General features: G+C 39.3%; 2 protein-coding genes across 2 annotated transcripts in view; both read right to left on the bottom strand.

Moving 5' to 3' along the window:
* The window catches only part of LOC115502194 (zinc finger protein 726-like), a 73,219-nt gene extending 49,032 nt beyond the window's left edge, over positions 1 to 24,187 (bottom strand). Inside the window, 2 exon segments of the mRNA XM_036064216.1 lie at positions 21,043 to 21,866; positions 24,159 to 24,187. Coding sequence (XP_035920109.1) covers positions 21,043 to 21,866; positions 24,159 to 24,187 — 853 coding nt within the window.
* Positions 15,685 to 18,999, bottom strand: LOC115503148 (putative protein ZNF720). The gene is made up of 3 exons (XM_030299195.1): positions 18,949 to 18,999; positions 16,716 to 16,842; positions 15,685 to 15,788 (listed from the first exon to the last, which is right to left on the bottom strand). The coding sequence occupies exons 1-3, from the start codon at positions 18,997 to 18,999 to the stop codon at positions 15,685 to 15,687; spliced, it is 282 nt and encodes a 93-aa protein (XP_030155055.1).
* Positions 24,188 to 25,371: the final 1,184 nt, after the last annotated feature.

Genomic DNA, 25,371 nt, shown 5'->3' with positions numbered 1-25,371 from the left:
GGTCATGATCCTAGGGTTCGTGGTTTTGAGCCACATATCAGGCTCTGTGTTGACAGCTCAGAGTCTGGAGACTGCTTCAGATTCTGTGTCTCTTTCTCTTCCCTGCTCATGCTCTCTGTCTCTCTCTCTCTCTCTCTCACAAATGAATAAACATTAAAAAATTACAACTTCTAACATGAAGAACAGAAACAACAATTCTTACTGAACATTTACTACACACTACAGACCATTCCATTCTAACAGTTTTTCATAAATTTACCCATGAGTCTACACTAACCTATGAGAACAGAATTGTTCTTCATCTTTTAAAAAAATCTTGGCAAAACTTGAGAAATAGTAGAGCTTAAGTTTTACCCCAGCAAGTCTGACTTTGAATTCATCTAAGAGGAACACACAGACAAAGGCAACCCTAAAAGAAGGTTCACAGCAGGCTTCAAACTGACATGGTAATGCAAACACATTTACACCACACACTGATCAACTAAAAGAAGTGAATATACAATATAAAATATGAAAATTACATATTGAATAAAAAAGAATAGAGGTAATAGAGTAAAAATTTTTTCATTGGCATGGAAACAAAGAAATGTTTTCAGGGGCATAAAATTTAGAAATCTATTTGTAAAAGAAAGTTATAGTGTCTTGCAAACACACCACAGAGACAAGCACATACCCTATTTAACCAAAATAGCTATTTTTTGTGAGTCTCCTATAACACTTAAAGTTTTTGTCTCATATCTTTTGTACTGAATTATATTTTACAATTTGAAGGCAGTGGAACATATATGGTGCATGTTTTCTTTCTCTGAAACAGAGCAGTGATAATGCAGATTGTGTCTGTGATAGGAGTGTGAAATAAAATGGAAACTTGTAGGACTGAGCCCTGACGGAAATACAATCTCCACTTCAAACACCAGTATCTTCAACAAAAACAGGAGAGAGCCCTCATTTTCCAAGGCAGACTCAAAACAAAGTGAAAACATGGAAGGGAGTTTCTAGAATGAATATCCTCTTGCAGTAAATCCTCCTAAGGTGCTTAATATTAAATGAGAAAAAAACTATTAACCTTATGGTAGAGGGATGTGGCAGAGAGAAAATGAAGTTCTTGAACCTACTATAATGGATCACATTGGTGTCAAGTGCCTAATGATTTTCAAAGGACATAATAACTTCATTGAAATAAATGTCCAGATTAAGTATGTAAATCATAATCTAAATATAAACGTAGGGGCATCTGGGTGAATCAGTCACTTACGTGTCCAACTCTTGCTTTCTGCTCACGTCCGGATCTCACGGTTCATGTGTTCGAGCCCTGCATCAGGCTCTGCACTGACAGCATGGAATCTGCTTGGGATTCTCTCTCTTCCTCTTTCTGGCCCTCTCCCACTCACACTTGTCTTCTCTCTCTCTCAAAATAAAATGTAAAATAAAATAATAAAATAAGATAAAATAAATGGATAGCATCTGTTTTATTCAATTACCGAGCCCAATATAGCACCCATATCTTTTAACTATAATAATGTATTTGAGCTTTGTCTTTCATGAGTGATTAGAGACTTTCACAATCTCCTCTTTGAATTCTTATCAGCTCAATCACAAAAGCTTGGGCCAGAGATCCTGACATGAGAGATTACATGATGTACAATGCTTGGAAAACTATGATCTCCTTTTGGTGTCCTTTCCTAATTTAATGATATTCTCCAGCGTTCCTGAAACATTGTGGGATTTCTCCACTGCAAAACAGATGGACTGGGAGTTTTAATAGAAGCCCTAGTCCTCGTGCTGACTGATATCCTGTCCCATTTTTTTTTTCTCTCAAAGATGATGTTCCTCTTTCTCATAGTGCCTATAGCACAGTATCTTTCCATAAAAACATTATTGATCTAGTAAGTAGAAGAGGAACAGGCAAAGTTCATTTAATGCTTCATTCCACTGATTTAACAAGCACAGGTGACCCTGTGTACCCACCTGTGTACCCAGGTGTACCCATCTGTGTACCCACCTCCCATGCTGTTGAAATCCATGTATAACTTTGACTCCCTCACAATTCATTTTAATAGTCTATTGTTGACAAGAAACCTTATCAAAGAGTCAATTAATGTATATTTTATTTTATAGGTGTTAAATATGGTATTCCTGCAATAAAATAAGCTCAACAAAAGAAGATGCTAAGAACATCAGAAGGAAGATAAAATATAATACTATACTGTAAATACATCTGACTGTAAGTGGACACACAGTTCAAGGCCATGAGATTCAAGAGTCAAGTGTGTTTTGTGTTACTATCTGTTTACCTGCAGCCTTGATGAAGGTGGGGCCAGCTAAGGTTGGTGTAGGACAATAGTTCATCTATTACAGATCACTGATCACACAGTAAAATCCATTCACTGTTATTTATTAAAATAATAAGTTCAAAAACTCACTAAACAAACCACTGCAAGATCACTGTAGGATCCCTGGTCAAAATACCCATCACAAGCATTCAAGAACCATTCTTATTCCTGATATAATGATCTGTGACTTGTACTTCCCATGTTTTTCACACTGAGGCTAATTCTTGAGTAAATGTGGATTTACAATATCTTGTGCTCTTATGGGAAAGTTAGCTATACTTTCCTCAAGTATCTATGAAAATTTCTTTATGTCAACCCTGTAACAAACGTTCTTCTATGAATGGCTATTATGAAAATACATCCAGATTTTAATGAATTGCTAGTGTCTTCTCAAACAGCAAGTGGCAAAACTATTTAAAATTAGACCATATCTCTGTCTTACTTTAATGCAAAGAATGATGCCCTGAACACTTACTTCATGCTGACTTACATCACTTTTGTACATCAACAACAAACAGCATCTTCAGGTAGACTTTCTTCATACATTGTACATGACAGCCTCTTGAATCTTCCATCAAAAAGTAGGTATGAATGCCACATCGTATAAGAGCCTATGTGTGAGACAGCAACAATCAAATCACTTTGCATGCACACAAATAAAGCCATAGCATGAGATGATTTAAGAGTAAAATTATTAATATGCCTATTGCAAATACTCTTATAGTAAAAAAACAAAACAAAAACAAAAACAAAAAAAACAACAACAAGAGACACACTGATAATAACTATCCCTCTCCAGACATCCATCCCCTCCCTAATACTTTCATGCATATTAACAAATACAGTTGCCAGGGCCCCTGGGTGGCTCAGTGAGTTAAGGGTCTGACTCTCAGTTTCAGCTTAGGTCATGATCTCAGGTTGTGAAATTGAGCTATGCTTCAGGCTCTGTGCTGACAGTGCAGAGAAGTCTTGGGATTCTCTGCCCAACCCTTCCTCTCAAAATAAATAAACATTAAAAAAAATACAGCTGGATTCTGGGAAGATGGCGGCGTAGGAGGACGCTGGGCTCACCGCGCGTCCTGCTGATCACTTAGATTCCACCTACACCTGCCTAAATAACCCAGAAAACCGCCAGAGGATTAGCAGAACGGAGTCACCAGACCCAAGTGCAGACGAGAGGCCCACGGAAGAGGGGTCTGAAGATGGCGGCGTAGGAGGACGCTGGGCTCACCGCGCGTCCTGCTGATCACTTAGATCCCACCTACACCTGCCTAAATAATCCAGAAAACAGCCAGAAGATTAGCAGAACGGAGTCGCCAGACCCAAGCGCAGACGAGAGGCCCACGGAAGAGGGTAGGAAGGGCGGCGAGGCGGTGCGCGCTCCACGGACTGGCGGGAGGGAGCCGGGGCGGAGGGGCGGCTCGCTGGCCAAGCAGAGCCCCCGAGTGTGGCTGGCAAAAGCGGAGGGGCCTCACGGACTGTGTTCCGACAGCAAGCGCGACTTAGCGTCTGGGAGGTCATAAGTTAACAGCTCTGCTCGGAAAGCGGGAAGGCTGGAGGACAAAGGGAGGGAGAGCTGCTGAGCCCCCGGATGACAGAGCTCAGTTTGGTGGGGAACAAAGGCGCTCGCCAGCGCCATCTCCCCCGCCCATCCCCCAGCCAAAATCCCAAAGGGAACTGGTTCCTGCCAGGGAAATTGCTCGCTCCGCGCAAACACCCAACTCTGTGCTTCTGCGGAGCCAAACCTCCGGCAGCGGATCTGACTCCCTCCGGCTGCCACAGGGCCCTTCCTGAAGTGGATCACCTAAGGAGAAGCGAGCTAAGCCTGCCCCCCGCCGCCATGCACCTTGCCTACCCACCCCAGCTAATACGCCAGATCCCCAGCATCACAAGCCTGGCAGTGTGCAAGTAGCCCAGACGGGCCACACCACCCCACAGTGAATCCCGCCCCTAGGAGAGGGGAAGAGAAGGCACACACCAATCTGACTGTGGCCCCAGCGGTGGGCTGGGGGCAGACATCAGGTCGGACAGCGGCCCCGCCCACCAACTCCAGTTATACACCACAGCACAGGGGAAGTGCCCTGCAGGTCCTCACCACACCAGGGACTATCCAAAATGACCAAGCGGAAGAATTCCCCTCAGAAGAATCTCCAGGAAATAACAACAGCTAGTGAGCTGATCAAAAAGGATTTAAATAAAATAACAGAAAGTGAATTTAGAATAATAGTCATAAAATTAATTGCTGGGCTTGAAAACAGTATACAGGACAGCAGAGAATCTCTTGCTACAGAGATCAAGGGACTAAGGAACAGTCACGAGGAGCTGAAAAACGCTTTAAATGAAATGCAAAACAAAATGGAAACCACCACAGCTCGGATGGAAGAGGCAGAGGAGAGAATAGGTGAACTAGAAGATAAAGTTATGGAAAAAGAGGAAGCTGAGAAAAAGAGAGATAAAAAAATCCAGGAGTATGAGGGGAAAATTAGAGAACTAAGTGATACACTAAAAAGAAATAATATACGCATAATTGGTATCCCAGAGGAGGAAGAGAGAGGGAAAGGTGCTGAAGGGGTACTTGAAGAAATCATAGCTGAGAACTTCCCAGATCTGGGGAAGGAAAAAGGCATTGAAATCCAAGAGGCACAGAGAACTCCCTTCAGACGTAACTTGAATCGATCTTCTGCATGACATATCATAGTGAAACTGGCAAAATACAAGGATAAAGAGAAAATTCTGAAAGCAGCAAGGGGTAAACGTGCCCTCACATATAAAGGGAGACCTATAAGACTCGTGACTGATCTCTCTTTTGAAATTTGGCAGGCCAGAAAGAATTGGCACGAGATTTTCAGGGTGCTAGACAGCAAAAATATGCAGCCGAGAATCCTTTATCCAGCAAGTCTGTCATTTAGAATAGAAGGAGAGATAAAGGTCTTCCCAAACAAACAAAAACTGAAGGAATTTGTCACCACTAAACCAGCCCTACAAGAGATCCTAAGGGGGACCCTGTGAGACAAAGTACCAGAGACATCACTACAAGCATAAAACATACAGACATCACAATGACTCTAAACCCGTACCTTTCTATAATAACACTGAATGTAAATGGATTAAATGCGCCAACCAAAAGACATAGGGTATCAGAATGGATAAAAAAACAAGACCCATCTATTTGATGTCTACAAGAGACTCATTTTAGACCTGAGGACACCTTCAGATTGAGAGTGAGGGGATGGAGAACTATTTATCATGCGACTGGAAGCCAAAAGAAAGCTGGAGTAGCCATACTTATATCAGACAAACTAGACTTTAAATTAAAGGCTGTAACAAGAGATGAAGAAGGACATTATATAATAGTTACAGGGTCTATCCATCAGGAAGAGCTAACAATTATAAATGTCTATGCGCCGAATACCGGAGCCCCCAAATATATAAAACAATTACTCATAAACAGAAGCAACCTTATTGATAAGAATGTGGTAATTGCTGGGGACTTTAACACCCCACTTACAGAAATGGATAGATCATCTAGACACATGGTCAATAAAGAAACAAGGGCCCTGAATGAGACATTGGATCACATGGACTTGACAGATATATTTAGAACTCTGCATCCCAAAGCAACAGAATATACTTTCTTCTCAAGTGCACATGGAACATTCTCCAAGATAGATCATATACTGGGTCACAAAACAGCCCTTCATAAGTTTACAAGAATTGAAATTATACCATGCCTACTTTCAGACCACAATGCTATGAAGCTTGAAATCAACCACGGGAAAAAGTCTGGAAAACCTCCAAAAGCATGGAGGTTAAAGAACACCCTACTAACGAATGAGTGGGTCAACCAGGCAATTAGAGAAGAAATTAAAAAATATATGGAAACAAACGAAAATGAAAATACAACAATCCAAACGCTTTGGGACGCAGCGAAGGCAGTCCTGAGAGGAAAATACATGGCAATCCAGGCCTATCTCAAGAAACAAGAAAAATGCCAAATACAAAATCTAACAGCACACCTAAAGGAAATAGAAGCAGAACAGCAAAGGCAGCCTAAACCCAGCAGAAGAAGAGAAATAATAAAGATCAGAGCAGAAATAAACAATATAGAATCTAAAAAAACTGTAGAGCAGATCAATGAAACCAAGAGTTGGTTTTTTGAAAAAATAAACAAAATTGACAAACCTCTAGCCAGTCTTCTCAAAAAGAAAAGGGAGATGACCCAAATAGATAAAATCATGAATGAAAATGGAATGATTACAACCAATCCCTCAGAGATACAAACAATTATCAGGGAATACTATGAAAAATTATATGCCAACAAATTCGACAACCTGGAAGAAATGGACAAATTCCTGAACACCCACACTCTTCCAAAACTCAATCAGGAGGAAATAGAAAGCTTGAACAGACCCATAACCAGCGAAGAAATTGAATCGGTTATCAAAAATCTCCCAACAAATAAGAGTCCAGGACCAGATGGCTCCCCAGGGGAGTTCTACCAGATATTTAAAGCAGAGATAATACCTATCCTTCTCAAGCTATTCCAAGAAATAGAAAGGGAAGGAAAACTTCCAGACTCATTCTATGAAGCCAGTATTACTTTGATTCCTAAACCAGACAGAGACCCAGTAAAAAAAGAGAACTACAGGCCAATATCCCTGATGAATATGGATGCAAAATTTCTCAATAAGATACTAGCAAATCGAATTCAATGGCATATAAAAAGAATTATTCACCATGATCAAGTGGGATTCATTCCTGAGATGCAGGGCTGGTTCAACATTTGCAAATCAATCAATGTGATACATCACATTAACAAAAAAAAAAAAGAGAGAAGAACCATATGATCCTGTCAATCGATGCAGAAAAGGCCTTTGACAAAATCCAGCACCCTTTCTTAATAAAAACCCTTGAGAAGTCGGGATAGAAGGAACATACTTAAAGATCATAAAAGCCATTTATGAAAAGCCCACAGCTAACATCATCCTCAACGGGGAAAAACTGAGAGCTTTTCCCCTGAGATCAGGAACACGACAGGGATGCCCACTCTCACCGCTGTTGTTTAACATAGTGCTGGAAGTTCTAGCATCAGCAATCAGACAACAAAAGGAAATCAAAGGCATCAAAATTGGCAAAGATGAAGTCAAGCTTTCGCTTTTTGCAGATGACATGATATTATACATGGAAAATCCGATAGACTCCACCAAAAGTCTGCTAGAACTGATACATGAATTCAGCAAAGTTGCAGGATACAAAATCAATGTACAGAAATCAGTTGCATTCTTATACACTAACAATGAAGCAACAGAAAGACAAATAAAGAAACTGATCCCATTCACAATTTCACCAAGAAGCATAAAATACCTAGGAATAAATCTAACCAAAGATGTAAAGGATCTGTATGCTGAAAACTATAGAAAGCTTATGAAGGTAATTGAAGAAGATTTAAAGAAATGGAAAGACATTCCCTGCTCATGGATTGGAAAAATAAATATTGTCAAAATGTCAATACTACCCAAAGCTATCTACACATTCAATGCAATCCCAATCAAAATTGCACCAGCATTCTTCTCAAAACTAGAACAAGCAATCCTAAAATTCATATGGAACCACAAAAGGCCCCGAATAGCCAAAGGAATTTTGAAGGAGAAGACCAAAGCAGGAGGCATCACAATCCCAGACTTTAGCCTCTACTACAAAGCTGTCATCATCAAGACAGCATGGTATTGGCACAAAAACAGACACATAGACAAATGGAATAGAATGGAAACCCCAGAACTAGACCCACAAACGTATGGCCAACTCATCTTTGACAAAGCAGGAAAGAACATCCAATGGAAAAAAGACAGCCTCTTTAACAAATGGTGCTGGGAGAACTGGACAGCAACATGCAGAAGGTTGAAACTAGACCACTTTCTCACACCATTCACAAAAATAAACTCAAAATGGATAAAGGACCTAAAATGTGAGACAGGAAACCATCAAAACCTTAGAGGAGAAAGCAGGAAAAGACCTCTCTGACCTTAGCCGTAGCAATCTCTTACTCGACACATCCCCAAAGGCAAGGGAATTAAAAGCAAAAGTGAATTACTGGGACCTTATGAAGATAAAAAGCTTCTGCACAGCAAAGGAAACATCCAACGAAACTAAAAGGCAACCAACGGAATGGGAAAAGATATTTACAAATGACATATCGGACAAAGGGCTAGTATCTAAAATCTATAAAAGCTCACCAAACTCCACACCCGAAAACCAAATAACCCAGTGAAGAAATGGGCAGAAAACATGAATAGACACTTCTCTAAAGAAGACATCCAGATGGCCAACAGGCACATGAAAAGATGTTCAGCGTCGCTCCTTATCAGGGAAATACAAATCAAAACCACACTCAGGTATCACCTCACGCCAGTCAGAGTGGCCAAAATGAACAAATCAGGAGACTATAGATGCTGGAGAGGATGTGGAGAAACGGGAACCCTCTTGCACTGTTGGTGGGAATGCAAATTGGTGCAGCCGCTCTGGAAAGCAGTGTGGAGGTTCCTCAGAAAATTAAAAATAGACCTACCCTATGACCCAGCAATAGCACTGCCTGGAATTTACCCAAGGGATACAGGAGTACTGATGCATAGGGGCACTTGTACCCCAATGTTCATAGCAGCACTGTCAACAATAGCCAAATTATGGAAAGAGCCTAAATGTCCATCAACTGATGAATGGATAAAGAAATTGTGGTTTATATACACAATGGAATACTACGTAGCAATGAGAAAGAACAAAATATGGCCCTTTGTAGCAACGTGGATGGAACTAGAGAGTGTGATGCTAAGTGAAATAAGCCATACAGAGAAAGACAGATACCATATGGTTTCACTCTTATGTGGATCCTGAGAAACTCAACAGGAACCCATGGGGGAGGGGAAGGAAAAAAAAAAAAAGAGGTTAGAGTGGGAGAGAGCCAAAGCATAAGAGACTGTTAAAAACTGAGAACAAACTGAGGGTTGATGGGGGGTGGGAGGGAGGGGAGGGTGGGTGATGGGTATTGAGGAGGGCACCTTTTGGGATGAGCACTGGGTGTTGTATGGAAACCAATTTGTCAATAAATTTCATATATATATAAAAAAAATACAGCTGACCATTGAATAACATGGGTTTGAACACTGTGGGTCCACTTATGCACATATATATATATTTTAATACAGTACTGAAAACATGTTTCCTCTTTGGTTTGATTTCCTTAGTATTTTCTATTCTCAAGCTTATTATAAAAATACCATATATAATACAGATAGCATACAAAGAATGTGATGATTGACTGTTAATATTCTAGGTAAGTCTTCTAGTCAACAATATACTATTTCCATATAAAAGTAGGTATGGTTTTAAGTTTTGCAGACTCAGACATTACACACAGATTTTCAATTGTGAAGGGGTTAGTGCCCCTAACAATTGCATTGTCCAAGGCTAACGTATAATTGATCTGAGTGTTTTAAGTTTTCATTCTTCTATGTAATAAATACTCTGATTTTGAATCATGTCTGAAAACTAGTATTTACTTATGCTTTCTGCTGTGAATTCAGATTTTATCTAGATATAGCTTTCTACTACATAGTTTGCTGATTGTTTACATCTTTCTGTTTTTATCCTTTATAAAGACTCCATTTTAGGGGGTGCCTGAGGTGCTCAGTTAGTCGAGTGTCTGACTTTTGATTTTGGCTTGGTCATGATCCTATGGCCATGGGAATGAACCCCACATGGACCTCTGCATTGAGCATGGAGCCTGCTTAGGATTTTCTCTTTTTCTCCCTCTGCCCCTCTCCCTCTCTCTACAAGAAAAGGTAAGACTGTATTTTGTACTCAAGTGTATTTTAAAAACAAAGGTCTGCCATCATTTTTTTTTTAATATTTCTAGGGTTTCTATCCAGTATGCTTTCCATAAAGACTTTGCCAATATTCTTCACTTTTGTAAGGTACCACCCCAGGATTTGCTATCTTCTGTTGAATAGTTTTGATTTAAATGGTATGCCACATTCATTACATTTCTTTATATTTTATTTTTTAAATGTTTATTTTTGAGAGTGAGAGCAAGAGCAGGAGATGGACAGACAGAGGTGGGTAGGAGGGAGACAGAAGATCTGAAGTAGGCTCTGCACTGACAGCACAAAGCCTGATGTGGGACTTGAGCTCACAAATTGTGAGACTGTGACCTGAGCTTATGTGAGAAGTTCAACCAAGTGAGCCACCCAGGTGCACACAGTCCTTACATTTTAAGGTTTTCTCCAGTACTCTCTCATGTTCACAAACTTTATAATTCTGCTTAAAGGCTTTGTCACATTTTATTTTACATTTGTAGCCTTCTCCCAACTATTTATAAACTTACGCTGGTAAGTTTTGTGTGGTAGTTAGCATCTTTGCCACATTTTATTTGTAAGAGCATTCTTCCCATTATAAAATCTCTGCTGTTGGGGCGCCTGGGTGGCGCAGTCGGTTAAGCGTCCGACTTCAGCCAGGTCACGATCTCGCGGTCCGTGAGTTCGAGCCCCGCGTCAGGCTCTGGGCTGATGGCTCAGAGCCTGGAGCCTGTTTCCGATTCTGTGTCTCCCTCTCTCTCTGCCCCTCCCCCGTTCATGCTCTGTCTCTCTCTGTCCCAAAAATAAATAAACATTGAAAAAAAATTTAAAATCTCTGCTGTTGAGCAAATTTTGAAGACAAGTTAAAAGTTTGCCACAGTTACTACATTTTTAGGTTTTCTTTCCAACGAGGATACAATGATGTATACTAATATTTGAACTTTCATAAAAGCCTTTCCCATCCTTATTACTTTAAGACTGATTCTCTGGTGTTAGGATTAACATTTTTCCCAGATTCATTGAATTGGTAAACTCTGTTTCCATTATAAAATCCTTGGTAATTATGGAAGATAGAGTACTCACTGAAGATTTTCCTAAGATCACAGCACATGAAAACTTGTTTCCAATTGTTCAAGAGTATCACATAATACTCATGTTTAAAATAAATATCCAACCATGTTTGTCAAAATTAAAAGACTTTGGAACAAAAAGGGATGATGCCTTGGTGGAAGGAATCAAGAACCCTTCAAAAAAGACTTGTTAAATCCATCCCATTCAGAATTATCTTCATTGTTAAATATCTAACCTTCAGAAATGTTTCAGTGAATGATTAAATCAATGTTCTATATGAAGTGGTTTGAATGATCACTTTTAGCATGGACTAGGTGACTTTTCAGAACTTCTGAATGTCCTTTCAGAGAATATAGATATTTCAAAAATGGATTTGGATCCTTTCATTCAAAGACAGTGTTGTGAAAATATAACTGACTTAATGTTGCCCCCCCCCCCATGCCAAGTTTTTATATTATTGCTCTCTCCTGACAGTAAGGATTTCATTGTGGTGATTTGGCCACTTTTGTTATAACCAACATAACATCCTTTCTACCCTTACCACTGTCTAAGTGTAAATACTCAGAGCCACAGCCTCCAGATCTACCCAAATTAGGTGTAAGGAATGAATCTTGTTTTGCCAATCATTGCCAACAAGCATAGGGTGTTATGGAGAGACACAACTACAAAATATAAAAGAAGTTTTCCCCCACTCACTAAACTCACACAAACGGACATTAAAATGCTAATGTAAAAAATTAGTTCCCATCACAGGACATCAGCAGAATGGAGAAATAGGAAATACCAGCACTTTGCTCTTCCATGAAATCAAAGTGGACCAAATTACCTTTGGAATGCTCCAGAAGCTGGTTAGGAGAACACAGCATTCCCAGAAAAGTAAAAATGGAGAAGAGCCACATCAAAGAGACAATGAACATTGCTGAAACTTGCCCACAACTGCTGTTCACCCTCTCTGGCACTCCGTGGAAAGACTGTGAGAAAGCTCTTACCTCCTCTAAGGAGAGAAACCATAAGTGACCTGAATAATGATCTGGCTTGTTTGCAGCTGCATGAAGAACTTGTTTATCATGACAGGACATACAAAGCTGAAGGAATGAGAGGACCCACTGGATGCACCATGGCAGCTGCTCAGATAAAATGTGACTATCTGTTCAAACAACAGAAGATACAGAGGTGAACACAATCAGAAAAAGGAAGGTGTCATACATTCTCAAGTAACTACATTTTCTCAAACTGGGAAATTTAAAAAACTCAGACATTACAAATGGCCAAAATGTGTGACAGATGCCAGAATTACTATTATTTGTGTTTTCCTCTACAAAGCAACTTCATAAGCCCATGCCCATAGGATTTTTTTTAAATTCCCAAATCGACAGGTCACAAAGTTTACAAAGAAAATGTAAAATCCATTGCAATCAGAGTAATAAAGTGCATCTTCAAAACTGACCCTAAATTAATAAGGAACTATTAATTGTCTGACAAAGATGTCAAAAAAATAATCATAAATGAGGCACCTGGCTGGTTAAGTCAGTGCAGGGTGTGATTCTTGATCTCAGGGTTCTGAGTTATATCCCCACATTGCATGTAGAGATGAGTTAAAAATAAAATCTTAAACAAAAAAAACATGTATCCTAAAGATGCTCATGTAGGAAGAAGAAGAAAGAGGTAGGTAACAAAATAATATCAGAAAACTATGCATGACCAAAATGAAAATCCAAAGAGACAAAACAACAACCCAAAATTAGGAGCTGAGGAATACAATTACACTAATTTACAAATACACTAACGGACAGCAACAGACTTGATCAAGCAGAAGAAAGAATCAACCTTAAGACCCCTTGTTTTAAATTAACTACTAAGAGAACCAAAGAAATATGTGGAAAAAAACAGAGTCTAGGGACTCATGGGTGACCAACAAGTCTCATTCCCCATGAGGAGAGGAGAGGAGAAAGAAATCATATGAAGAACTAAAGGCTTGTGGTTCCCGTGTATGTGGAAAGAAGAGACCAACAAGCTCAGTAAATTCAAAGGATACGTGTCAAGATATGAACACAGTGACACACTTTAACCTATCAAAAGTCATGATGATAAATGATGAATTGTTAAACACCATGACAAAAGCAGCTCATCTTCTACAAGAGAGCTCTTTTAAGATTATGAGTGGGATTCTCAGTAGACCTGATAGGAGGAAGTACATGGGACAATGTATTCAAGTAATGAAAGATCAAAAATATCCACCAAGAATACTCTACCTGGCAAAACTATTTTCCGTGGATGTAGAAATGAAGTCTTTTCCAAGTGAAACCATGCCCCCCACCCAGGTTTACCAGTAGACCTCTCCTATAGAAATGTTCAAGGAAGTCCTTTTATTTATTTTTTTTTTTTTATTTTTTTTTTCAACGTTTATTTATTTTTGGGACAGAGAGAGACAGAGCATGAACGGGGGAGGGGCAGAGAGAGAGGGAGACACAGAATCGGAAACAGGCTCCAGGCTCTGAGCCATCAGCCCAGAGCCCGACGCGGGGCTCGAACTCACGGACCGCGAGATCGTGACCTGGCTGAAGTCAGACGCTTAACCGACTGCGCCACCCAGGCGCCCCAAGGAAGTCCTTTTAGTTGAAATCAAAGGATTCTAAATGGTAAATGAAACCATATGACAACATATGCTCTCTGCTAAATATAGAGTTACATAATTACAGATATCTTTAGTGTTGTAATTGGGTAGCACATGTCACTTTCATTTCTGCTAGCATTTTTTTAATAAAAGCATAAAAATCATTAATCTAGGTAACAAAGTATACAACATAAAGAATAGAATTAGTCATATTTGTCAAGTGGATACACGGGTGGAGATGATAAGTAGAAGAATTTTGCATGTAATGGACGCTATCAGTTCACAATGGTTTGTTAGTTTAAGATGTTTTAAGTAGTCTCTCGGGTAACCACAATGAAAATATATACAGAGGACACAAAAGCTAATGAGAATGGTATCAAAGCGTGCCATGGGTATAATACCAGAATTAAGGATAAAATATAATATCTAAACTTGATACAGTGATATAAAATGTTTAAATATTACTTTCAATTCACAAAAAGGGTTTCTCTCATGCAGAGAGAACATAAATTCACCAATAACTAGATGATGAAATTAATTTTATTATTATGACAACTCATCTAGACATATGATGTAAACTGAACACTAACCAGGAAAGAAATGAAAAACATGTGTCTCAAATTATGCATGGGTGGTATTTATTCAGACAATGCATAATTTTATGGGTGAAGGGCATAAAGTTGATTTACATTTGAGTTAAACTCATACTGTCTTAAAATGTAGTGAGATGAAAATTGTCAGCCTATAACAAAATTCACAGGCAAAAATTTAATTACAACTACATAATGTTGTGAAAGTTCCCACCAAAAGGAACCACATTATTATGGGATTATAAAATCAGAATAACATTTAACCCCAAAATACTACATAAGATGAATTTTTAAAAGGAAACCTTCTATATTACTGTAATTTTAAACAGTGTAACCATGAAAAGCAAGCATTTTGATTTCTTGCCATGCTTCCATTGACAATAAAAGTAAAGAATATTCAGTAAAATCAACTATAAAATGCTCTAATTAAAAATTTTATGAATAGGGGCGCCTGGGTGGCTCGGTCGGTTAAGCGTCCGACTTCGGCTCAGGTCATGATCTCACGGTCCGTGAGTTCAAGTCCCACGTCGGGCTCTGTGTTGACGGCTCAGAGCCTGGAGCCTGTTTCGGATTCTGTGTCTCCCTCTCTCTCTGCCCCTCCCTTGTTCATGCTCTGTCTCTCTCTGTCTCAAAAATAAATAAACGATGGAATACTACGTGGCAAAGAGAAAGAATGAAATATGGCCTTTTGTAGCAACATGGATGGAACTGGAGAATGTGATGCTAAGTGAAATAAGCCATACAGAGAAAGACAGATACCATATGGTTTCACTCTTATGTGGATCCTGAGAAACTTAACAGAAACCCATGGGAGAAGGGAAGGAAAAAAAAAAAAAAGAGGTTAGAGTGGGAGAGAGCCAAAACATAAGAGACTGTTAAAAACTGAGAACAAACTGAGGGTTGATGGGGGGGTGGGAGGGAGGGGAGGGTGGGTGATGGGTATTGAGGAGGGCACCTTTTGGGATGAGCACTGGGTGTTGTATGGAAACCAATTTGACAATAAATTTCATATATTAAATAAGTAAATAAATGTTAAAAAAAATTTAAAAAAATTTTTATGAATAAACACTGAAAATACATTAAAAATGTATGTTACAAATTTGTATTATATTATGTGTTATGTCAGTATTATGTTACTAATTTCCATTCAAGGAGAACTACTCAAATGACATTTTAAGTTCCATCTTCCTACTTTACATTTGGATCTCACCTGTCATCTGCTTCATTCATTACCACCTACCCAGATGAGTGGCTACTCTCTCTTTTTGCTTCACATTCCAAGACTCCTTCTTTTGTTCCAAAATGACCAGGTCTAGTTTTGACACAATATGACCTGTTTATTAGAAAAAAAGGAACATTTGAGACAAATGAATGGCTCAGTCGGTTTAGCATCTGACCCTTGATCTAAGCTTGGGTCATGGTCTCCTGGTCTCAGGATCTCAGGATCTCATCAAGACCAAGTTGGGCTCTTTGCTGACAGTGAGGAGCCTGTTTGGGATTCTCTCTTCTCTCTGCTCCTTTCCTGCTTGTGCTCTCTCTCAAAAGAAATAAATATTTTGTTTTTAATAAAGGAATATGAGTATTGATGGAGATTCTAACTTTCAATCCATTATTGTGTTCAGGAGAAAATAAAGAACACTGTATAATTCTAGACAGTGATTTCCCAAATGTGGTTGCCCAACAACCCCTTTAGAACATGCAGGAGGGATTTCTGATGTTCAGATCTTGACCTCCACTTCCTAGTACTACCACTACATCAAGGAGTAGAAATTGGTATTTAAAATGTGGGAAATACCACTTGATTCTACTCAGTGTTTAGATTGCCACTAAGTGCAGCGCCTGGGTTGTTTGGTCGGTTATGCATCTGACACATGGTTTCTGTTCAAGTCATGATCTCATGATTCCTGAGTTTGAGCCCTGCATGGGGCTCTACGCTTACAGCATGGAGCCTGCCTAGGATTCCCTCTGCCCCTCTCTCTGCTCTTCCTCTGCTCTCTCTCAAAATAAACTTAAAATATTTTTTTTTTTTAGAATTGCCATTAGTCTACAGAAATGATGATGTTACCCTAAGGAAGAAGAAGCTAAAGCTGAAAAGGAAACTTGAAGATTTTTCTCTACATCTACAAACCCCTACTTCTTTCCCTGACTGCAGGCATCTGAATCCCACTCATGCAAAGAGGAAGCTTCCAAGAGACAGTCTTCAAAGGAAGGAACAAAATTCCGAGTGTTGTTTGGGAAGTCTGGAAGGAGTTATCCTCACCCAAGAAGAGGAGGTGTCCATAGTTCTTTAACATCACATCCCTGTACAGTTCCCGCTGACTATGGTTCAGGCATCCCCATTCCTCCTGAGAGAATTCTATGGCCACATCCCTGAAGGTCAGCAATCCCTGCAATAAATACCATAGTTACCTAGTGGCCATAGGCTGAGGTCATAATGGTACCTAAGATGCAAGAGGGAGTTAATGTCACTAGCTAGAACCCCAGACCTGACCTTCACTGCTTGCCTGCTTATACCCACTGACCTTAAACCCACATTTTCCCTAACCTCTTTTTTCTATCTTATTTTTTACTTAAGACAAAACACTCCATGCCATTGTGTCCTGTGGTGGAAACAAAAAGTATCCCACAAAAGGACATGACTACCCTGAGGAAGAGCTTGTATTGGCCCAATTTGAGCTTAATCCCTGACGTACTTCTAAGCAGCTGAACAAGAGAGTAAACCATGGAGTGAGGACAGTTACCTTTATCTCATATTAAAAAAATAATGTTTATTTCATTGAGAGAGAGAACACAAGTGGGGGTGGGGCAGGGAGACAGAGAAACAATTCCAACCAGGCTCCATCCTCAACGTGGAGCTGGACTTGGGGCTTGAACTCAGGAGTGAGATACTGACCTGAGCATAAATCAAAAGTCATATGCTCAGCCGCCTCAGCCACCCAGATGCCCCCTTTTACCTCATTATAATACTAAAATCTCCACCCAAGGGGAGCACAAATCCATTTACTATGTAACATACAAAGTATGTATAGAACTGTTTTTTTAAGGCTCGTGCAACCTTATCCTGACCTCTATATAGATGATGACCTCTCCTTTTTAAATATCCACCCTAACCCTAAATAAAAGGAAACCATTCCCACTTCCTCTGAGTCTCTGCTTTGGATGTTATTCCCTGTGATCTTATGTTTTTTTTTTTTTTTTTTTAATGCCTATTTTTGACAAAAGGAGACACAGTGTGAGTGGGGGAGGAGCAGAGAGAGAAGGAGACAGAATCCAAAGTAGGCTGCAGGCTCTGAGCTGTCAGCACAGAGCCCGACCCCCAGGGCTCGAACCCACAAGGCATGAGATCATGATCTGAGCTGAAGTCAGACGCTTAACCAACTGAGCCACCCAGGCACCCATCTTCTTATTTCTTGTAAATCAATTTTCCTTGGTCTGACATTCCTCCCCCCCACCCCCCTGCTCCATGTAGTTTTTTTGTGATTCACCAAGGAGTGAACTCATGTTACTTCAGTTATATTAGGAGAACTGTTTCTGGCTTAGGTGAATTTCCTGTTTTCTGCAGTAAAAGAATTGGTAACACAGTATTAGGCTCTAGTATATTCTCTAAATTTGAGGTGAGTTGAGCTACCCATGTGCCCTGCAATTTCTACAGGCATGAAATTTCCCAAGAAACAGACAACAGAGCCTCTGGCTTTGGGTGCAAGGCTTACCTAAGAACTGGGCATTTCTTCTTTCACCTTTCACCTTATCCTCTAGATTTCTTTCTCAGAAGATCTTTGTGGAGAAATCACAGCTGAATTAGAAGAAAATGCCTATAAAGCCACCAACACAACCTCTTCACCTGTAAACTGATCACTTGCAGGCAGGACTTTAAAATGCAGGGACACCTGGGTGGCTCAGTTGGTTGGGCATCCAACTTCGGCTCAGGTCATGATCTCGCAGTTTGTGGGTTCGAGTCCCAGGTCGGGCTCTGTGCTGACAGATCAGAGCCTGGAGCCTGCTTCGGATTCTGTGCCTCCCTCACCCTTTGCTTCTACCCTGCTTATGCGCTTTCAATAATAAATGAACATTAAAAAAAAATTTTTTTTAATGCAGAAAAGGCCCAACTTCCTAGTCCTTTGTGTCAGGAGCTATTCAGAAACTATGAGCTCCCACCTGGAAACCAATCTCTGAATTTCCCTTCCCTGCTTTCAGGGGACCTCGCCCCGCCCCCACAGAAGCCCACAAATTCTGCTTGATCATAGCAACAGTGTGCTACAAGGACCTGACCCTCCCCAACTCCTATGGAGGAGACCCTTGTTACCTCTCCTTGAGCCAAAGCCTGCACCCAACTCTCATAAATTAATAGGAAGATTTCCTGCTTAACTTTGGGTCTCACTGAGAATTATGGTAGGAAACGATAGGATTCTGTATGCAGAGAGGAAAAGATTAAGACCTGAAAACCTTGGGTGAGGAAAAACACATTTTAGAACACTGTGATTGCATTGTCCAACATGCCCTCCTGAACTACCAGTGATCAAGGTCTGGACAATCACTGGAATCATCGTCATCCAATGGCATCTGGTCCTCAGTAGGATACAGGAATTCAATTCAGTCATGAAGGTGGTCTTCATGACTTAATCTTTTAATCTTCAGGAACCCACCACATTTGCCAATTTCTTAATTCTGTGACATTTATCAGATGATGCCCCCAAAGAGCTGCCTGTGACTTTGAAGTTAGAAAAGGGAGCCACTTTGGGTTCCCTCCCTCCACTGCAAAGAGCTCTTCACATCTTTTCCCTTTCCATACTTTTCCCACCTTTAATAAAATGAGATAGGTTATCACTGGTGGTGGGATAACATTTCATTCTGTACACAGCCATGTCAACATGTCAAAAACCATTATGTCTTTTTAAAATGTGTTAAGTTCACACACAGACCAAGTCATGCATTTCCAATCCACCCAATTGTCATTGTTCAAAATGCAGACTACAAGCCTTCCAAAATTATTTGTTGATAGTATGATGTGAGAATACAGATTTCCATAATTTCCAGGCCTGACATCATTCTTTAAAAATGCATATGTATAATTTTACCCCATTTGGGGGAAGAGTTGGCTATCCTCTTTCTGATATCTGTGAGGACTTCTTCATTTCAACCACATCAACTGGCATTTTCTCCTTCTAACTATTGCTATGATGAAGACACACCAGTATGTTTTACTGCACTGCAACCTTTTTCCCTAAAGACCAGTTGGCAAATTATTTTATTGGTAACATTCAAGAAGATTTTGTTTTAATACAGGGAGAAGAATGATGTTCGGAACACTTACATCATGGTAACTTACATCAATGTTATAACCACAAACAGCATCTGAATTAGATTTTCTTAAATATTGTGTGTAATGTTGTCCTTCGTCTTCCATGGAAAATTACGCATGAGTCCCACCTAAGAAGAACATGTAGGGGCGCCTGGGTGGCTCAGTGGGTTAAGCGTCCAACTTCAGATCAGGTCACGATCTTGCGGTTTGTGGGTTTGAGCCCCGCGTTGGGCTCTGGGCTGATGGCTCAGAGTCTGGAGCCTGCTTCCAGTTCTGTGTCTCCCTCTCTCTCTGCCCCTCCCCCGTTCATGCTCTGTCTCTCTCTGTCTCAAAAATAAACGTTAAAAAAAAATTAAAAAAAAAAAGAACATGTCATACCTTTGCTGCAACAATGAGCCACGTAAGTTTCCAAGGAATGAATGAATTTCAGAAGGAAACTGAGAGTAGAAATGCATTGATACTTGGTAGTCATAAATGTCAGAATAGATTTGAGGGGGGAAAACTCATTTTTTATTTTTTTACAAATGTTTATTTTTGAGCGCTAGTGGGGAGGGGCAGGGAGAGAAGGAGACAATCTGAAGCAGGCTCCAGGTTATAAGCTGCCAGCACAGAACCTAATGAGGGGATTGAACTCACAAACTGGGAGATCATGACCTGAGCCAAATTCGGATACTTAACCAACTGACTGAGCCACCCAGGTGCCCCCAAAAAACTCAGAATGAAATTAGCCATATTTATGCAACAATTCATCCAAATAACCTTTTGGAGCATAACAGCACATACATTTTGAACATGTTTAACTTTGTATTATTCCTTATAATGAATATTTTGATGTAATATATTAATAGTAACAACCGCTTTCTCTGTAAATTCTGGGATATTGACATTTGATGTTCAATTAAATACTTTTATAAATATTTATAGCTTTCAAGTTACTTTTATGTACTCTCTGGTGTATCCTAATGTGTACATTTAATATGAAGACCTTTCCTCATTATGTTTGTAGGGTTTACATCTAGTATGCACATTGAAATACTAAGGAACGAATTCCAGTTAAAGGGACTGCAACTTTCTCTATATTTTATGGTTTCTATTCTGTAAGAAAATGATATTGATCAAGTGAGTTCCAGCTACACGCTTGACACATTCTTTCCCTTTGTATGTTTCTCCTGAGTCTATACTCTGTGATGCTGAGTAAGAGTTGAGCAGTCCTAAAAATTTTACCACATTCTATACATTTTAAGTTTCTTTTCCAGTATGAATTCTTTGATGTATAATGAAGCTTAACCTCAAATAAAGGCCTTGCCACATTCTTTACATGGGTAATGTTTCTCTTCAGTGTGAATTCTGTGGTGTGCCATAAGGTTTGAGGTCTGGGTAAAGGCCTTGCCACACTTTTCACATTGGTAAGGTTTCTCTCCTGTATGAATTCTCTGATGTACAAAGAGGGTTGATTTCTGGATAAAGGCCTTGCCACATTCTTTACAATGGTAAGGTTTCTCTCCAGTATGGATTCTGTGATGTCTGATAATGCTTGTCTGGTGGGTAAAGACCTTGCCACATTCTTTACATTGGTAAGGTTTCTCTCCAGTGTGAATTCTGTGATGTACAGTAAGGCTTGAGTACCTTTTAAAGGCCTTGCCACATTCTTTACATTGGTAAGGTTTCTCCTCAGCATGAAGTTTCCGATGTCCAATAAGGCCTGACTGCCAGTTAAAGGCCTTGCCACATTCTTGACATTTGTAAATTTTCTCTCCAGTATGGATTATCCTATGTTTATTTAGTGATGAGCTGTACTTATAAGTTTTACCACATTCTTCACATTTGTAAGGTCTCTCTCCAGTATGCTTTTGCTGATGTAGAATTAGTGTTGAGTGCCAGTTGAAGGCTTTGCCACATTCCTTACAAATGTAAACTTTCTTCCCAATATGGATTGTCTTATTGATATTAAGTCTTGATGACTGACTAAACACGTTCCCAAGTTCATTGCATGTGTAGGGGTTTTTTCCCACAGGACTCCTCTGATGATCACCAACATTGGAGGACTGGTTAAGAATTTTCCCACACTCAGTATATTCAGAAGGATTCTCTCCCAAATGTACTCTCTTCTGTCTAATAAGGTTTGAGCTTTGATAAAAGACTTCCCTACATGTAGTACAGTCACAATGGTTCCCTGGCAAAGGAGTCTGTAGATATTTATTAACATTTGAATCCTGGTTCAATATTTTCTCAGATTCACTGCAATGAGCAATTCTGTTTTCATTGAAAATGCTGTGGTTTTGTTGTAAGGTCGACTGCTCAGGGAAGGACCCCTCAAATGGATACCACTTACCATTTTTTTCTTCCTTTTTCAATCTCTGACTTTCAGAAATATTTGACTGAAAGGGTAATGCAATCCTATTGTCAAAATGGTGCAAAGAAGTATTTTCAGCATGGACTAGGTCACTTTCCAGATTCTCCAAATTTTTGTCCTGCAAATATGTCTGTTTGACCACTTGATTTGAGCCTTTGATTATAGAAACACACTGCCCTGCAGAAGTAACAGTGTTAGAGAGGGGGGGTTTCCAAAATGTTTTATATCCTTCACTGTTTTGGGCAGTGAGATTCTTATAATGGGCAGTTGTCTCTATTTGCATATGTGTTTCATGAGATCTTTGATGCCCTTGTCTCTCCCCAACACTGTTCCACTCTATCACTAAGTGTCCATTCTCAAGGGCACTATGTTTATATTTATCCACTGACACTCTTTCGAAAATAGTTCCTATGCACATCTTTGGAAAGAGGCTCTGGGTATCGTGTGAAGATACAGCTGGAAGGTAACAAATGAAAGTAAAATCATTCCACTTTCTACTATCAGATGAATACAGTTAAAATTTCTTGTACACAAAACTAAAATTGGACAACTTCGACTTTTGGAAAAATAAATCATTAGTTTTTCTATTTTTCAAGATGTATCTGAATTTAACCCAAGGATTCTTTCGATAAAGTGATTATTGGCCTATTTTACAACTTTGGTGGTGTTTGTTTATTTAGAAATGAAAGGTTTTGGGGCATCTCAGTGGCTCAGAGTGTTGAGTATCAAAGTCTTCACTTCAGCTCACATCGTCACCTTGTGGTTTGTGAGTTCCAGCCCCGCATCCTACTCTGCACTGAGAGCACTGAGCTAGCTTGGAATTCTCTCCCTCTCTCTCTCTTACCCTCCTCCACACTCTCTCTCTCTCTCTCAAAATAAACTTAAAAAAAATTAAAAAAAAAGAAAGAAAGAAATGAAAAGTTTTTGTTTCCTTAATATTAAAGAATGGGTTATACCCTTAAATTCTGTGTAATTGGAGGGATCTATTAACATAATACATTTAGTCATCCATAAAAGTTTTCATTAGAGCTTCCCATGGTTGATTTTATGAATATTCTTTATAATTTTATGCCCATGAAGACATGCCAATAATTTAAAATGTTCCTTTTTTCATGGGTACACTATCACAGTTTACAATTACAGCTACAGGGTGCTTGGGTGGCTCAGTTGGTTAAGCGTCGACTTCAGCTCAGGTCATGATATCAGGGTTCCTGAGTTGGAGGGCTCTGTGCTTTGTGACTCAAGCTCTCTGACAGCTCAGAGCCTGGAGGCTGCTCCTGATTCTGTGTGTGTCTCTCTCTCTGTAACTGTCCCCACTTGTGCTCTGTCACTGTCTGTCTCAAAAATAAACATTTAAAAAAATTAAAATTATATATATTACACACACACACACACACACACACACACACACACAGAAGAGCACCTGGGTGGCTCAGTCAGTTAAGAGTCTGTCTATTTTGACTCAGGTTATGATCTCACTCTTCCAGAGTTGGAGCCCTGCTTCAGGGTCTGTGCTGACAGTGCAACGCTGCTTGGGATTCTCTCTCTCTCTCCCTCACCTGTTTGTGCTCTCTATCTGACAAAGTAAATAAACTTTAAAGTAAAATTATTGTAGGTTTCCTTTAATTCATTTTTTATATAGAATTTTTTGGGTTATATTTTGTCTTATTCTGGTTTTGCAATTCCATACTAATGTGCTTCATTTTTTATGGGACTTTCCACAGCATTATTTAGGTGTGATTTTGTTTTTACCTGTGTATGTTGTTATAGTGACAATTTTCAACTCATTACGTTTTTGGATGATGTGAATGTAACTCAAATATGAATCAGTTTTATGCCCTGTGCCAAAAAAATCATCCATGTATTTGTAGAAATATTACCTATGCATATTTTGTGACTCATCTTGTGTATTTTTCTCCTTGGTTAGTGGTCAGTGAATGTTGTATCAGGTCTATGTGAATTGTCATAATAATGGAATTAATTTCATCATCTATTTATTGGTGAATATATTGTCTGTATTTTCATTGGTGGTTACCTTAAAGATTCCTTACAACATCTTAAAGGTATAACGAACCATCATAGTGCTGCTAGCACAGAGCTCAACACAGGATTTGAACTCACAAACTATGAGACCATGACTTGACCTGAAATCAAGAGAGGGACACTTAACCAACTGAGCCACCCAGGTGCCCCTATGTAGCTATAATTTTAAACTGTGACTGTGTGCCCATGAAAAAATGAACATTTTGAATTATTGGCATGTCTTCATGGACACTAAAACTGTCAAGTATATTCATTAAAATCAACCATCGAAACCTGTGATGAAAACTTTTATGAATTAAGCACTTAAAAGACATAGATCCCTCTTATTACAATGAATTTAAGTGTATAATCCATTCTTTAAAATCAAGCAAACAAAACCTTTCATTTCTTTTTTTTAAGTGTATTTTGAGAAGGGGAGTGCAGAGAGAGGGGGAGTGCAGAGAGAGGGGGAGAGAATTCCAAGCAGAGTCCACAGTCAGTGAAGTGCAGGACGTGGGGCTCAAAGTCACAAACCTTGAGATCACGACCTGAGCTGAAATGAAAAGTCAGATGCTCAACCCTCTGAGCCACCAAGATGCCCCAAAACCTTTAATTTCTAAATAAACAAACACCACCAAAGTTATAAAATATGGCAACAACTGCTTTAAAAAATCTTTGGGATTAAATTCAGATACATTCAGAGGAAAGTAGAAAAACTATTTCATTTTTCTTGAAGTGAAATTACACTTACAATTAAAACTCCTTTTTTTTTTTACATGGGAAGTTTACTAATTACCTACTTTACTTTTTATAAAGCACATGCCCGTGTCACATCAGAGCGTTCAATCTAATAAATCATAAAGGAATCTCACTCAGAAAGTGAAAACACATATGACAAAGTCACAAGAACTTCATATTATAAGGACAAAAGTATAAAGTAATTCAACTATTAGGACATAAGGTAACATTTGAGACTTTATTATAGGCTGCAAATTTTAAATTCTAAATGTTCTAGCTTCCCCATGCCTTTAATTTATATAGGAATTCTAGGAAATAACAGATGTTTTAAATTATTTTACCATTGAATAATGAAATTCATAGAGTGGAAATTTCTTATTTTAGTTAATACAAAGAAAATGAACTTTAAAAAAATTTTTTAAGTTTGTATTTATTTTGAGAGAGAGACAAAGAGCAAATGGGGGGGGGGGAGGTGGAGCGGGAGAAAAGCAGACAGAATCCCAA

This window comes from Lynx canadensis, chromosome E2, assembly GCF_007474595.2.
Source record: "Lynx canadensis isolate LIC74 chromosome E2, mLynCan4.pri.v2, whole genome shotgun sequence".
Taxonomy (NCBI): Eukaryota; Metazoa; Chordata; class Mammalia; order Carnivora; family Felidae; genus Lynx; species Lynx canadensis.
This window is presented reverse-complemented; position numbering and strand designations above follow the sequence as displayed.